General features: G+C 30.4%; 1 protein-coding gene and 1 long non-coding RNA gene across 2 annotated transcripts; one reads left to right on the top strand and one right to left on the bottom strand.

Annotated features, from left to right (window-relative positions):
• Positions 1-519: 519 nt before the first annotated feature.
• LOC102663173 (E3 ubiquitin-protein ligase RNF144A) lies at positions 520-1,919 on the bottom strand. The gene is made up of 2 exons (XM_041006845.1): positions 862-1,919; positions 520-617 (listed from the first exon to the last, which is right to left on the bottom strand). Exons 1-2 carry the CDS (start codon positions 1,739-1,741, stop codon positions 520-522), a joined length of 978 nt encoding a protein of 325 aa, XP_040862779.1. The 5' UTR covers positions 1,742-1,919.
• A 7,671-nt stretch (positions 1,920-9,590) lies between these two features.
• Positions 9,591-14,695, top strand: LOC121173009 (uncharacterized). Its single transcript, XR_005887047.1, has 4 exons — positions 9,591-10,234; positions 12,096-12,159; positions 12,260-12,353; positions 14,165-14,695. It is a non-coding gene; the product is annotated as an uncharacterized lncRNA (long non-coding RNA).
• Positions 14,696-15,408: the final 713 nt, after the last annotated feature.

Genomic DNA, 15,408 nt, shown 5'->3' with positions numbered 1-15,408 from the left:
AGGGTGCGCGAGCTTTAGGGAAAGAGAGTTCAGGGTGCGCGAGCTTTAGGGAAAGAGGTTCAGGGTGCGTTTGACGGTGCAGGAGGCACGAGGGTTCAGCGAAAGAGAGTGAATGCCTGAGGAACCAAGCAACATTTATATAACCTATACTACGACGATCGTAGGTCAAAACCATTGTTGACTTAATTTTTTTCAATATGCTAAGGCGGTTGTTTACAACCACATTAGAATATATGACGTAAAAACTAATTTTTTTTCACCTATTTACAAAATTGTCACTGCGTCTTCTACTAAAGCGGTTTTCCAGAATCGATGTAGTTGCCGCGACGTAGAAAGCATCTTTTCTAGTAGTGAAACAAGCATTTGATAAGCTAGAAGAAAGATTTTACTTGTCGATATCAAAAAACCCCTACCCATCTGAAAACAAAATTTATAGAAGACTGATTTGGTGCATAAAATTGATAAACCAAGGATCTTAAAATTAATTGTAAAACACAAAAAAAAAAAAAACTTTTATTTCTAGCCAATTGTATCGGATTCAAGTGGACGGATTCTTCTTGCAATTATGTACAAGCATCCAATTCTTCCCACAAATGTAGCAGAAGTCACATCCACACCTGAAAAGACACAATTGGGTTACTTTCCATATTTTCATTATTATGACTAGGGAAAACAGTCTAACTGTTTTTTTCATATTTTTTAAATAAAAAAATAATAAAAGTTAATAGGTGGTCTGTGAAAATAATTGTAAAAATAAAAAAATTGCATGAATGTAATTATGAAAATAAAACGAGTATACAGATGTGTATATTTAGCATGTTATTTCATTTTATTTTTTATATATATAGTTATAGATGTAACAATGAATTACATGGAATGCAAGGCAAAGCCATGAAAATATATACCTGCAAGTCATGTGATCACATCCCTCACGTCTCTGGACAAACATAGTGCACCGGGGACATTTCTGCCATTTTTCCTCTTTAGCCAGCTTGAAGAACTTGTTTTCCAACACTTTTTCATCTTTGTTCCTTTCTATCTCTTGGAATTCTTCACAACTCATACTTCCATGCCAAGGAACCTTACACTGTGCGCAAAATAGCCTATGACAAGAGGGGCACTCAGCACTGGTCACAACCTTTTCTCCATCGTTCACCAACAGAACTGAACAGTCCTTGAAGGGGCAGTAAGTCTTCTCCAACTCAACAATCATGGATTCGCACATCACAGTTTCCCATCTAACAATGACTTCACTGGCCAAAATGTTGTGAAAATATTCGGGCTTCAATTCCACGGAGCAATTAGCGTTTGGACACATGATCACCTTGAGAATGTTTTGTTGTATTTGAGTAGTCACGTATTTTGACATGCAGTGAGTGCAAAAGAGGTGGTTACACTTACCCTCTTCGAACATGTCAGACACTGGTTTGTCATCAAAACATATGTCACAAAGGAAAAATGAGGGTTGATCTTCACCACTGTCATCATGATCAAGGAGGGACTTTTTCTTCTGTCTTCGCGGCGAGCACCGTGGCGTTTCGAGCCCCAAGGGGTCAAAGGGGAAAGACGACTTGATGGTGAGGTCGAGCTCCGGCGTGGCAGAGGAGGAGGAAGCGATGGCGGCGAGGCGTTCCCGAAGACAGGAGGCACAGATACCATTGAAATGTGTGGACTTGTGATGGCCACGGATAACGCAATGCTGAGTTTTAGAAGTCATGAGTGAGAGTGAAACTAAATGCATGGAGGCTGATTGATGAAACTGGCACACTCAAAAATCTTTTATTATCTGTTTTTTATTTATCAGTAGGAATTAAATATGATAGCAGGAGTAACAGAAAGAATAAGTTACTCCAAGATAACTTACACGGTTACACCTCTTTGATTCCTCCTCATATTAATAAATATGTTTAGTAACGCTCTTGAAATGTATATTTAATTTTTAATTGATAATAACTTCAATTATATATTCTATTTGTAGAGCCTGCAAGCGAAGGGAACCCGCACAGAATCTGCTTGCAAAAACGAACTCAGCATCATGGAGGTGTCCTTTGTTTTCACTGGCACACATCTTAACCAGTACACCCACGTACACAACCAGTCTTTTTTCTGGTTTCATTCATTCGTAACAAAAAATATTTTATATTTTAAATTTCAAAATTATAACGAATTCAAATTTTAAAAAAAAATATATCATAAGTTTTATGATAATTTGTGACATAAAACATAAGAATATTATTCCTAGGTATTTAATAAAAAATATGTTTAGTTAACTATAAAATTAGTTGAGAACATTTTTTATATTCCTGAAAATAATTAAGAGATATGTTTGATTAAATTATTTGTTTTGGAATATATATTATAATTATTAAAATATCTTTATTATGTTAAATATTTTTTTTTCATAATACAAACAATTTTATTATAAGACCAACCAATAATAAACAAATTAAAAATGTTATATATTTCACGCTCTCATGAAATTACCCCTCTCACTATTCATTAAAGTATGAATCAAAATATAGATATATCTATCCATACTATATCATACATGAACAATAAACTATTAAAGCAAAAAATGAAAAAATATTGTGGGTAAATTTCAAGAATTAATAGTAAATAAAAATTTACATGTGAATTCGAATGAAAATTTTGAGAATACTAAAAATTAAATAACATATATATAATGATCATTAACTAAGAGGACAATGTAATAATACTTAGGAAGAGAATATGAGTATTTTTACTCACAAAAGAAATTTGTGTCCCGTGAAAATAAAGAGAATATGAGTATGGTTACTCATAAAAGAAATTTGTGTCCCATGAAAATAAATATTTTTTATCGCTCCGTCAAGATTAAATATTAATTTAAGGTGAGATTATTGCTTACCTAAGTAAAAAATATATTTTGAATTAATTAATTTATTACTTCATAAGAAAAGTGAGATTTATTTTTTTTCCTTCTATATTCATGTGACTAAAAAATCTACTCCTGAAACAAACTCCCGTTAACTTCTTTTCTTTATGAAATGATGAACTTTTTTTCCAAACATGTATTTGGCTATTTGATATATCCTCTTAATGTTTATCAACTAAATAGTTTAACAAATTTATATATATATATATATATATATATATATATATATATATATATATATATATTAAATATTAAAACAAAATCCATTGAACTCCTTTGTGTCATTAAGTTTAATGTAAAAATATTATAATAATTTATTATTCAATTTTAAAATAATAATTTCTAAAATTAATAAAATATAATAAATAAAATTTCTTAATAAAAGATAAAATTGTTATGGATTTGATTGTTTAAATTAGAAAACAAAGTCTAGAGATAAAAACAGATTATATAGTATTAATACATATGTACCAGTTGTGTACAACAGTCTTACAATATTATATAATCACAAATCAATCATTTAAATTATTTTAAGAAAATTATTTCAAAAGTCAATAAACTTAGCATGCATAATTATAATTATGATTAGATGATTGTGTAAAAAAATTTATAATATTAATCTATGACCCTTTCTTCTGGTAATAATAACTCATTTTAGTTAAATATAAATCTTAGATAAAATTCCATAAAAAATATAAATCAATTGGATGACTCTCACGGCTTCACACTCACGCAAAATTTGGAGCATTTTCTTTACCCATTTTACACTCCCACGTAGCCAAGTTGGCAATTTTTAAGGAACTATTTCAAATAATTTTGCTATATGCACCGCCTTTTTCATTTTTTTACAGTAATCACACTTATTCATTAATTTTGAAATTAAAAAAAAAAGAAGTGATGGGGCCCTGGCCCCCCTTGAGTTACAAGTCGGTCCGCCCCCCTGATTACATGTATTTGTCCATACATTTTATACAATTAATTGTTATTCACTTTAATTATATGTCCTTAGAGAGTTGATATATATCAAGTTAAGTTACGTTTATTGATTTTAATGTTTTTTCAAAACAAACTATATCCTAACAAAAAGTGGTCGATTTTATTTTGAAAAATATGTCGTTAGGTTAGTCCAACGAAATTTAATTATGTCTTTAAAATTTCCATTTGATTTTTTTAATTAAAGAATCTCTTAGCAAATAGAAAACAATTGCAGCCACCGCTTGTAATGAGTTTCCCTTGCCCTTGTCGCACTGAACCCCAAACATCGAAGAAAACATCTCCACTATCCGCCAGCGGAGGAGAAGTGGTTGTATTGTTGGCTAAAGCCTGCGGTTGCGATTGCGGCACTGGTTGTGAGTATTCAGCAATTGCGAATTGGGTTGCAACTGTTGTAACATGAAATTATTATTATTATATGTTTGCACTGTATGACATTAAAAAGTAAATCAATAATTAGAATAGTTATTGATATATCTTATTTATACAATAACATAATTTTTTTATTTATTTTAAGATTTTTATAATTCGCGTCATAACAATTTTATTGTGAAATACTGTTTTCGATTTTCACAAATGAAAAAAAAATTGCATCATAACAAGCATTTGATACGAACAACGAATTTAAATGTCTATAAACCCAGCTAGAAACTTGAACTTGAAAGTGAAAACCAAGGCCCCTAGAATTGATGTCGAACTCAAAAATCCTTCTTTCCAACTGTATCTGATTCAAGCGCACCATAGTCGTCGCTTTATGCATAGATGTCCAACACGTCTCTGGACATTATTTCTGCAAACTTTTTTATCTTTATTCTTTTCTATCTCTTGGAATTCGTCACAACTCATACTTCCATGCCAAGGAACCTTACATTGTGCACAAAATAGCCTATGACAAGAGGAACACTCAGCACTGGTCACAACAACTCCTCCATCTTTCACCAACAAAACAGAACAGTCCTTAAAAGGACCGTACGTCTTCACCGACCCAACAGTCAAAGACTCAAACATCCCGCATTCCCATCTAACAATAACTTCCCTAGGCAAAACGGCTCGCAAACATTCAGGCTTCAGTTCCATCAAACACTTACCATCTTTGAACACCGTGAGAATGCTTTGGTGCATTTGAGTGGCTACGTGTTTTGATATGCAGTGAGTGCAAAAGGAGTGCTTACACTTACCCTCTTTGAACATATCAGAGACTGGTTTCTCATCAAGACATATATCACAAAAGAACTTCGAGGACTGGTCACTCTTCTTTGCTTCATCGTGATCATGATGATCAACGGGGCATTTTTTTTCTTCTCAACCACGACACGGTTGAAAAGTTGATGATCACCACTCTTCTTCTCGCCCCACGGTGGCAGGGGCTGTCGGAGCTCGTGGACAGAGGAGGAAGGAGCAGCGGAAAACGACGAGGTGAGGTTGGAAACGATGGAGGTGAAGCGTTGGCGGAGAGATAGGCCATGGTGGGTTTTGGAAGTCACGATTGAGAGTAAAAGCACCATGATATGTATTAGGAAGGTTTTTTTTTAGAAGATTTGATAATGATATTTTTTGCTTGACTCTCTTAAATTTGTTATATAATAATGATAATGGTAAATATATTTTTTAAAAACATGAGCTTAATCTCGAATATATATATATATATATATATATATATATATATATATATATATATATATATATATATATATATATAAATAAGGGTTTTCAGGATATGATTTAAATTATAAGGGTTGGAATATTTGTACGCCATATTTAACACTAACCAAATCCTGAAAGATTTTATACATTCGTAATCACTATATTTTAACATTTTTTTCTATTTTTAATTTCTTTAAATTTATAAAAATATATTAATTTAGTTAAAGAGTTTAATGTTTATATATACACTAACAAACAATTTTATATCATCATCAAATCACAAGATCATTATTTAAATTATTTTGAAAATTTATAAACTTATCATAAATGACAAATTGTGATTGTATAACTATGTAAAATTTGATTATTTAAATTATGGTAACAAGGCAATTTAACAATTATATATATTTTGATTAATAATTAAATAGCAACTATATCCTGGAAGAGTTGAAGATTTTTTTTAAAAGATCCATAGTTGAAGATTTATTATTATTTATTTAATATGTTTCCTTGTCATAATTATTTAGTTTTTTTGTTGCAGTAATTATCATCTTGAATAAATTTTGATATAATAATTATTTTTATCATCCCAATTGTTTTTCATTACCATGTTTTAATTCATAAGACTAACATATGTTCTATTTCTAGAGTCTAGGAAAGGAGATCCGTGTAGCATATGTTTATATTTGAAAAAATAGTTGAAAAATTAACTAAAAAGTAGAAAGTTGACTCCTAACTGAAAACAAAATTGGTAGCTGAAGTTAAAAAATTAGTGTACTACTTGAAATCGGCAACCCTTTGTACTTAATGATTGGCTGAGTAGTCTACTCGAATTCAAAGGATCGAACAAATTAAAATAAGGAAAGAAAAGAACTTTATCTTATTCCAAAAGATAAAGACACATTTCTAATTTTGAAAATTATCTATTTTTAGAGAAAAGATAGAATAACATCATGTTTCTTTTCCTATTTACATTATTTTAGAAGGAAGATTGATATCTCATAATCCAATCATATTTATATAAAAGGGAATGGGATTATCACAGTTTACTTAAATCATTTTGATTCCAACCTACATAATGACATAATTTTGTATATGTTAAGTCATATATGTTATGTATTAAGTCATGTATCTTATGTAATTATGTATATTTTATCTTCAAAATTCAAATATTATTTTCTTTAAAAATTTTGCCATATATGTTATGTCTTTTTATATCTTTTCAGATTTCAAATGAAATATAACAATTGGATATGGGATAGCATTTTGCCCACGGGAAACAGTTAGCCAAGTAGGAAAAGAAAAGATTGGCACATTATGTTTGAAGTGACTCTTATTCTGGGTAACGAGAATACAACACATCTCTATCATAAAGATTAGGAGTGATACATATGACCAGGCAATGGCAAGTCCAGTTGAAGCACACCCTTAGAGAAGGGAATTACAAAACAAAATGAGCAGTCTCCAAAATTTATAATCTAAAAGTCAGACAATTAATACTTTTGTCTGTATGTTGAAGAAGTTCACTGTAATCATTATAAGGTGGGAAGTGATTTAAAAACCTAATAATTATTTAATTAGCAAAGATATACCATTATCATTGTAGGAGTTAAAATCTCGATCATCACATGCAACACTGTTAAACATGAAAAAGTTGTACATAAGAGAAAACATACCCAAATATAGGAACAATTGAAGACTGATTTGGTGTATATATAGAAACATAAAAGTAATAATTAAAATTCAGGTATCCTAGAATTGACAATAATAAAACTCATAAATCCTTTGTTTCTTTCCAATTGTATAGTTCAAGTAGTAGAAGGATGCTTCTTGCATAAATGTCCAAACTCCCAATTCTCCCCACAAATGTAGCAGAAGTTGCGTCCACACCTGCCAAAACAAACAAAAAATGGAGAGATAATACGATAATCAATTTCCATATTTCCATTATTATGAAAATCACGATGAATTATATAGTGTGCAAATCAAAAGCCACAAAAACGACCATAGATAGATAACAGAACCTGCAAGTAATGTGTTCACATCCGCCACTACTTTGGACAAACATGGTGCACTTGGGACATTTCTGCCAATTTTCCTCTTTGGCCAACTTGAAAAACTTTTTATCCATCTCTTTTTCATCCATGATTTCAGGGATTGACCACTCTTTGCGAGAAGTGAAAGGCACTGAATGCTTTCACTTGCGTATTGTTAGATATGGTCAAAATACCAGATGCCCATTATATATAACTACATTCCCTACGTTGGAAAGCTTGTTTACATTACCGATGGACATTCATTGCCCTAGAAAAAAGAAACGGTGAACGAAGTGTGCAACATAACATTCAATATGGGACCCTTTATCTTCTTTAACATTGGAAAAAAAAAAACAAATACTTCAAGGCATTTAAGGCAACTCAATTACCAATATAATTTAAAAAATGAGTCATTTCTTTTTCTTTTTCAGTATAACCTAAGTTACACTATATACTTTATATACTTCCTTATTTAATATGTAGTATATAAAATTGTTAAATTATTCCATCCAGTCTTATATGGCTGACTTTTGCATGTGGTCTAGCTTAATATATACTCCCTTCCTGTCTTTAATATAATTTCCGGCTTTGTTTTTTGGACGTTTTGGTTTAGGCGATGAAAACCTAGTTGGGATCATTCGAGCCAATTGATATATATATATATAAATATTTGGATTTGAATATAAGAAAAAATGTTTTAGTCTTATATTTAAATCTCAATTAATTTTATTTCATTTAATGAGTCAATCTCTAAAATACATTCCATTTACTTTGAGTTTTAATTCCAATGACTTTTTTTTCTTCTTAATATCAAATTCTAATAAAGAACACTTTAAGAAAATAACTTATTTTTAATTGTCTAAACAATTTTGTTTAATTTTGATCATCATGTTAAATACTAATTATAAACAATTTTATTTTTTCCAACTATAAATACTCTTTTTTTTATATGTAGGAATTAAACAAGGGACAACTAGATTTACAACACTTAGCACATTACTCATCCAACTAAATTATACCCCGGGTAAAACTATACCAACATGATATTCTTTAATGATTATCAGGATACAATTAATTTGTTAAATTTATTTTTAATTATAATTATAGGTTACAATTTGTCCAATTTAATGATTATATAAATTATTTCTGCTGAAAATAAATAATTTTCTATTTATTTTAAAAAGTAAATCTTATCTGTGTTCTTTTTAAAAAAATATTTATATAAAAAATAATTATTTTAAAATTGATTTTTTTAAGTGTAAACAAACTCATCCATTACTTTAAAATCGTTAATTAACAGATATAGATTATATTAATAGATATGTCAGTTATCGAATATCACAATACCAGTTTTTTCTTTGTATTAAGAATGACCTTGTTTTGAGTTGGGTCATTCATTCAAATAAGCAGTTTTTATGAAGAGAATTCTTCGGAAAGTGGTCAAGACTCTCTAGAGAGTGAACAGTTTACTCTCAACACAAGACACTATAATTCTCTCATCAACTGAACCTACGAATGAATTCAAGTATATTATTTACTTTATCTCTTTCTATCACGTATGATGATAAATATTATGTATCTATAAACGTTTTATATGTTCATGTATCGTTCTAATTTCATCATAATTTAATCAATTAATATATTAAGTTAGTCAATTAATATATTTTTATTACTGTTGTCATGTAACATATTTTATAATCTTAATACACTACTACAAAAGCAAGAATTAACATCGTTAAATCTACATCGGTTATTGAAAAACCGATGTAGTAAATTTCGCGGTGGCATTTTTGAAATTTACACGAACTTTTTGACATGTTAACGACGGTTACTGTAAAACTGGCCTTGATATGCATGTTACCACGACGGTTTTTTCAAAATCGCATTTGTTTGTAATCAGACCACTACGGTTTTGTATACCACGCGTCTTTGTATCCTCAGTTTTATATACACAAACCCTTCATTTTCTCTCTCTCTCTCTTATCTTATCTTCTCCGCGATTCCAGAACCTTCCACAGCCTTAAGCCCCCGCTCCGCCTCCCTCTTCCCAACGTTGTCATATCTGCCGCCTCCTTCGTCCTCTGTCTCCGCTGCAACTCGTTGTTTCCGGACTCCTCCACTGCCATTATCGACTCCGCCACCGGCCACCGCCTCTCCTACGGCGAGCTCCTCCACCGCGCCAAAACCTTAGCCTCGAACTTCACCACAGTCCTCTAACTCACCAAAGGTGACACCGCGCTTGTTCTCTCCCCAAACATCCTCCGAGTTCTGATCCTCTACTTCGCGCTTCTTTCTCTCGGCGTAGTCGTCTCCCCCGCGAGCCCTCTCTGCACGCGCTCCGAGATGACGAGCTTCTTCAACATTAGTAACCCCACAATTGTTTTCACAGTAACCTCAGTCGTTGAAAAAACACGCCAGTTTCAAGTAAAAACTATGCTACACGAAGAGGAAGGAGCCAGCGGTGGTGCTCTTTGCGGTGCCGTTTGTCCACGTGTACGGGTTCACGTTCAGCCTAGGGGCAATAGTGATGTCGGAGACAGTGGTGGTCATGGAGAGGTTCAGCTTGAAGGCGATGTTGGGCGCCATGGAGAGGAGGGAAACCAAAGAGGCTTTCAAAGCTATGTTGCCCAACATCCTCGTCATCCAGGTTGGTTATCTTTCCTAAACCATATGATAACTCATTCTTAAAAGAAATTATTTGTTAATATATATGGATAGGCAATGAAACCAAATTATACACACCAAGTCTACGTACACCTTTGTTAGGAGTTGCTTTATTTTTTATTTTTTTTCTTTATATTCCACCACATTATTGATTATTGAATTAGATGACACGAGTACACGCTCCTAGGAATAAATGGTCTTGAGGTCTAGCAGTGCTTTCCGGTCCTCACGAGTACACACTGATTACCTGCATCTTAGGACTGTGGATTAGCTTGGTGTGAATGGAGCTGTTCTTACCAATGAGCTTTCTAATATATTGTGTTGTAAGTGTTTGTTAAAATAACTATGAGAGTACAAGTCTTGTGTTTTTCTTAACTTGAAGATATATATACTGTGGATTAACTTGTGTTTGTTAAAATTACTCAATAACAAGATTTTTTGTTTATATCGAAAGGCAACCATAAGATGTACATGTGTTTGCTGGGAGGTTTTCTAGCAGATTCCTTCCTTGGCAGATACAAGACAATTGGAATCTTTGCTTCAATACAAAGGTTGGTTCAATTTGAAGGAAGCAAAGAGTTGTGGACCTTTTGTTATCCACTGTCCTTTCAGTGGTCAATAATTCAATATGAAGCTTCTGTTTGAGTATCTTTTCTTTTCTTCACTTTGATATGCTTTTTATTTGATCTATCATAATGACTTGCACTATGTTATAAGACCTACCAGATTTGCTTTATGATGATTTGATTGTGATGGGTCGTAATTAAGGGGTGCCTACCTAATTGTGGAAGGTTTTATACGTGTGAAAATTCAAATTTTGTTTCACTTTAATTCTTATGCACTAAAACAATCAGGAATCATATGATAACCCAAAAAAAGAAAGAAAGGTGTAAAAAAAGCAACCAGAAATCATAATAAATATAAATTTTTAAAATAATTATCAGAGTAAAATATATTTGAGATACATGTAGAGTTTAACAATTTGAAAGGTATTAATTTCATTCTTATAATTTTTTTATATTAATTTAGTCCATTTAGAAATGAAACATGTTTTTTTATAACTTTAGATTTGAAGAGTTTTTAGGATAATCTTGTACAAAAATTACCACGAGTGAACAGTGAAATAGCGTCTAACTCATGATGATCACATTCAGTAGTTAGTAGTCATTTTCCTGCATGTCATGTTCTTATCTTATATGTCATCGCTAGAAGACTACCGTTAATAGCTTTGTGGCATCACGTGCGGTAATTGATCTTTACAATCTCATTTTCAAATTATTTTATTATGTAAAAGTAATTGATCTTTACAATCTCAATTGCATCCTTATCAAGTTAAGGGCTGATGAGATGGTCAAGACCTCTTAGTTTGTTTGCTGCTAATGGATATTGCACTGAACATGAATTTGTTTCATGACTTTGTGATGTCTATTCTCATGTTATTGTCAATTTCTTGTATGGCTTAACTGCTAATGGTATCCTACGTGATGAAGACAAACTACCTAGCATAATGGGTCAAGGAATTTTCAGAAGACCAACTAACAACTTTGCTTTTGTTATTTAAATTTTTTTAAGGTTTGGTAGAATAATGGGCCAAGGACTACTGGAGTGGGAATTATATTTATAATTAGATTAGTCTATTTTGGAGTTAAAAAACAGTGCCCCTGATAGATCAATGATGCCATAATTGCTAGTCATTTGTGAAAATTGAAATGATTTAATAATATATTAAACTAATTGATTGTAGCAGCTTCTCACACCTGGCATCTTCTTTGTATGTAGTTGACAGGCTGTTGATTTGTTTAAGTTTTGTTAACTTCTGAATATCAGTTTATGCTAATTAGCAGGGTCTATTAGGCAATTTGCAGAATGATATGAAAACAAGTTGATGGACTTGAAATGTTGCAGAAGGTGTTGTTCTTTTAACCTTCCGAATTGCATACTTTACTTGTTTATTTCTCTCCTTTTGCTATACTGAATTCTTGAGATGTTGGTTGTGTAATTTACTAAGTTTGGGAGATGGAAAAGAAGAAGGAAGGAAAGTCTGGTGAAGCAATGGCCATTTCAAGGCGCTCAGTCAGGGAAATTATAAGTCAATCCTTGAGGTAAAAATCATAATTAAGCTTAATTATTAAGTGTTGCTTTTATTTTGCCTTTCTAATTTGATAATTATTATTATTACTATTAAAACTATGATGAATGAATTAAAATTAACTATGATAATCATAAAGTTTTAACTTTATAAATGTGAGGAGAAATGTTTTAATTTAGCCAAGTATGTTAATTAAAAGGCCTTTCATAAAATTGTTTTAATTCCTCAATTTATATATTGTTTAATGATTGTTTGATATTTATAATTATAAGCAAATATGTTTTTTAAGTACATCCATGCAGTTGAGACAATTAATTATGATTCAGAAACATCAAAGAGATTAAAATGTTAGATAAATGGCACACTAATCTCATGAAACAAACACACACACATACAAAACTGTTCTATCTATTAATTTTAAATATTACTTCTAACTTTAAAGAGATGAAATATGAATATTATGTTTTAAAAATATATTATTAAGATTTGAGTACTGGGACTATACTCAAAATCAGTAAAAGATGAATCTGGATACTCGCGGCCTCAGTAGAAGATGAATTCGTACGCATAATATATATATATATATATATATATATATATATATATATATATATATATATATATATATATAACTTGAATATGAATAATTTTTATAAAATATGAAACAAAATTATTTAAAACTATATGAAAATATAATTAATTAATATACAAATAAAAATTGCTTAAATCGAGGAATAAGAATGAATTTAAAATAAAACTTAATTGAAAAATATAATTAGACGAGATTTTATATGAAAAAGATATACAAGGTAATTAAAGCATGAAGTTTGACAAAAGAAATCTAACATAAAATAAAAAAATTCATAAATAATTAAAATGTGAGGTTTTAAAAAAAATAACACGCCACTAGTGAGTTTGAACACTCACATAAGAAGTAAACACTAGCTAGTTAATTATTTTTTAATTACATTATTAATCACTTACAAGTTGATAATTGAATGATGTAATGAAAACCAATTACTGTGAGCAATTATTGGCAACTAGAACTAAATGGATATACGGTAAACCACTAAACCATGATCGGTTATAGAGAAAAATGCCACAAGATATAGACAGCTCTCATAATAAACTTGCCATAAAGTGTGTTTGATAGTGGGGAACTGAGAGAGAAAAAAATAGAGAATAAATAATGTGAATTCAGATGTGAATCTCATACTTTTTATATTTTATATTTTATTTTAATTTAAAAATATATTTTTAATTTTTATCTTCTAAACCAAATACATTCTTAAAGCCAAAAAATTTTTTGGATTAGTATCAAGTTTACTACCTAAGTTGGATTAGTATCAAGTTTACTGCCTAAGTTGAAATAATAGAGTGACTTGATACAATTTTCTTGGTGTAAAAATATATAACATAAAACTTAAATTAAAATATATTTTATTATATATAATATCATTTTAAATATAATATCATATATCTGATAAAAATATTATTTATCAAATTAAAATTCATCATTAATACATAATTATTTAAAACTCTCACTGCTATATATTTAAGAATATAAAGCACTGTCTGAAATTGTAATAACCTAAAACATAACTTAAATTAGATTATAAAATACAACATATTTAATTTTTAAAACTCAAACCTATTATATTAAAATTAACCTCTGATCGGGTTAGTGGGATAGTACCCCTATATTCAACTATCCCAAAACTTTCAAGATTATTCTTGTACTTTAATTTTGGTGCATCTTTGGTTAATTTTGGTTTTTACTTTAGAAGGATGACAATTTCTTATTACTTTGAGCATTGTTTGTAGTATTTAGAGGGAAAAGAGCTTGAGGAATTGGGAACATATGAAAAGGGAAATGAAACAACACCTACAAAGTCAACCCCTCACATGTTTTACAAATGTCTTATTGCCACCTCAGATACCAGCACTCATGGGGGGTTCTCTGTCACAGTGTCACTTAATTTCAAACCGCCAGCCATGTACAATATAAGTTTGTTTGATTTTTAAAATAACTACCTTAAAATTCATACAAAAGGATGGTTTTTGATTAACAGAGTAAATTTTTTTACACTAACTGTTCATATCTATCAAACTCTTGTTTTAATTGGTATTGATATGTATGTTCTTTCTATACTTTTTTACCAATCAATGTTATGTTGTTTTTTTATTGAAATGAATAGTGTATACTCTTTACTGATTATTAATATTAAGGAAACTTCTTGTCATAGTGACTGAAATACCAATTAGCATGAGAAATCCGTAGGGGAAACAAAAAAAAAACTTGTAGGCTATTGGCATTTACGGAAGTAGCATCTTAAATATGTGTATGTTCTTTCTTGTATTGTTTCATGCATGAAGTTTTTAAATTATGACTTGTCATGAAACTCATAATTGTATTTTAATGTTTGATAATTTTAGTACGTACTAAGTTGGATATCAATTTTAGTACCTGGATATCAATTTTAATTTCTGATAATTTGTCACTTTCGATGTCATTTCTAAGACAGCTATTACGAAATAACTGTCTTTGAAAGGTGTTTACTTTGACATTCAAAGACGGTTATTACGAAATAATTATCTTTGAAAGATTTTTGGTTTTCACATAGTAACCGTCTTTGAATGTAAATGCTGACACAACATATAAAGACGGTTATTAGTTAATAACCGTCTTTGAATGTAAATGCTGACACAACATACAAAGACAATTATTAGCTAATAATCGTCTTTGAAAGGTTCATACATTCAAAGACGGTTATTATAATAACCGTCGTAAAAAGTAATTTCATTTTAATGATATTTTAAATAACGATGGTTGATAATCGTCGTTAAATGTACTTATTAACCGTCGTAAAAAACCCTTTTTTTAGTAGTAATATTATTAGACATTAAATGTCAATTATTTACTAGTATTATAAACAGAAGTAAATGTTAATTGAAAGAGCCTTAGCCCACAAGGGAGTATGATAAACAAAAGTAAATATTCTGGACCAACGTCAGACCCAATAACTTACATGTTGGACCAAGCATGACACTAAAATAATACAATTGTA

Source organism: Glycine max, chromosome 11, assembly GCF_000004515.6.
Source record: "Glycine max cultivar Williams 82 chromosome 11, Glycine_max_v4.0, whole genome shotgun sequence".
Lineage (NCBI taxonomy): Eukaryota > Viridiplantae > Streptophyta > Magnoliopsida > Fabales > Fabaceae > Glycine > Glycine max.
Note: the sequence above shows the minus strand (reverse complement) of the source record. Positions and strands in the feature narration are given on the sequence as shown.

Coding starts and splice junctions, on each gene's coding strand:
- LOC102663173 (XM_041006845.1), bottom strand. CDS start 1,741: ATGCATTTAGTTTCACTCTCACTCATGACTTCTAAAACTCAGCATTGC. Junction 618..861: donor TGCATTCCATGTAATTCATT/GTTACATCTATA, acceptor GTGTCTTTTCAG/GTGTGGATGTGACTTCTGCT.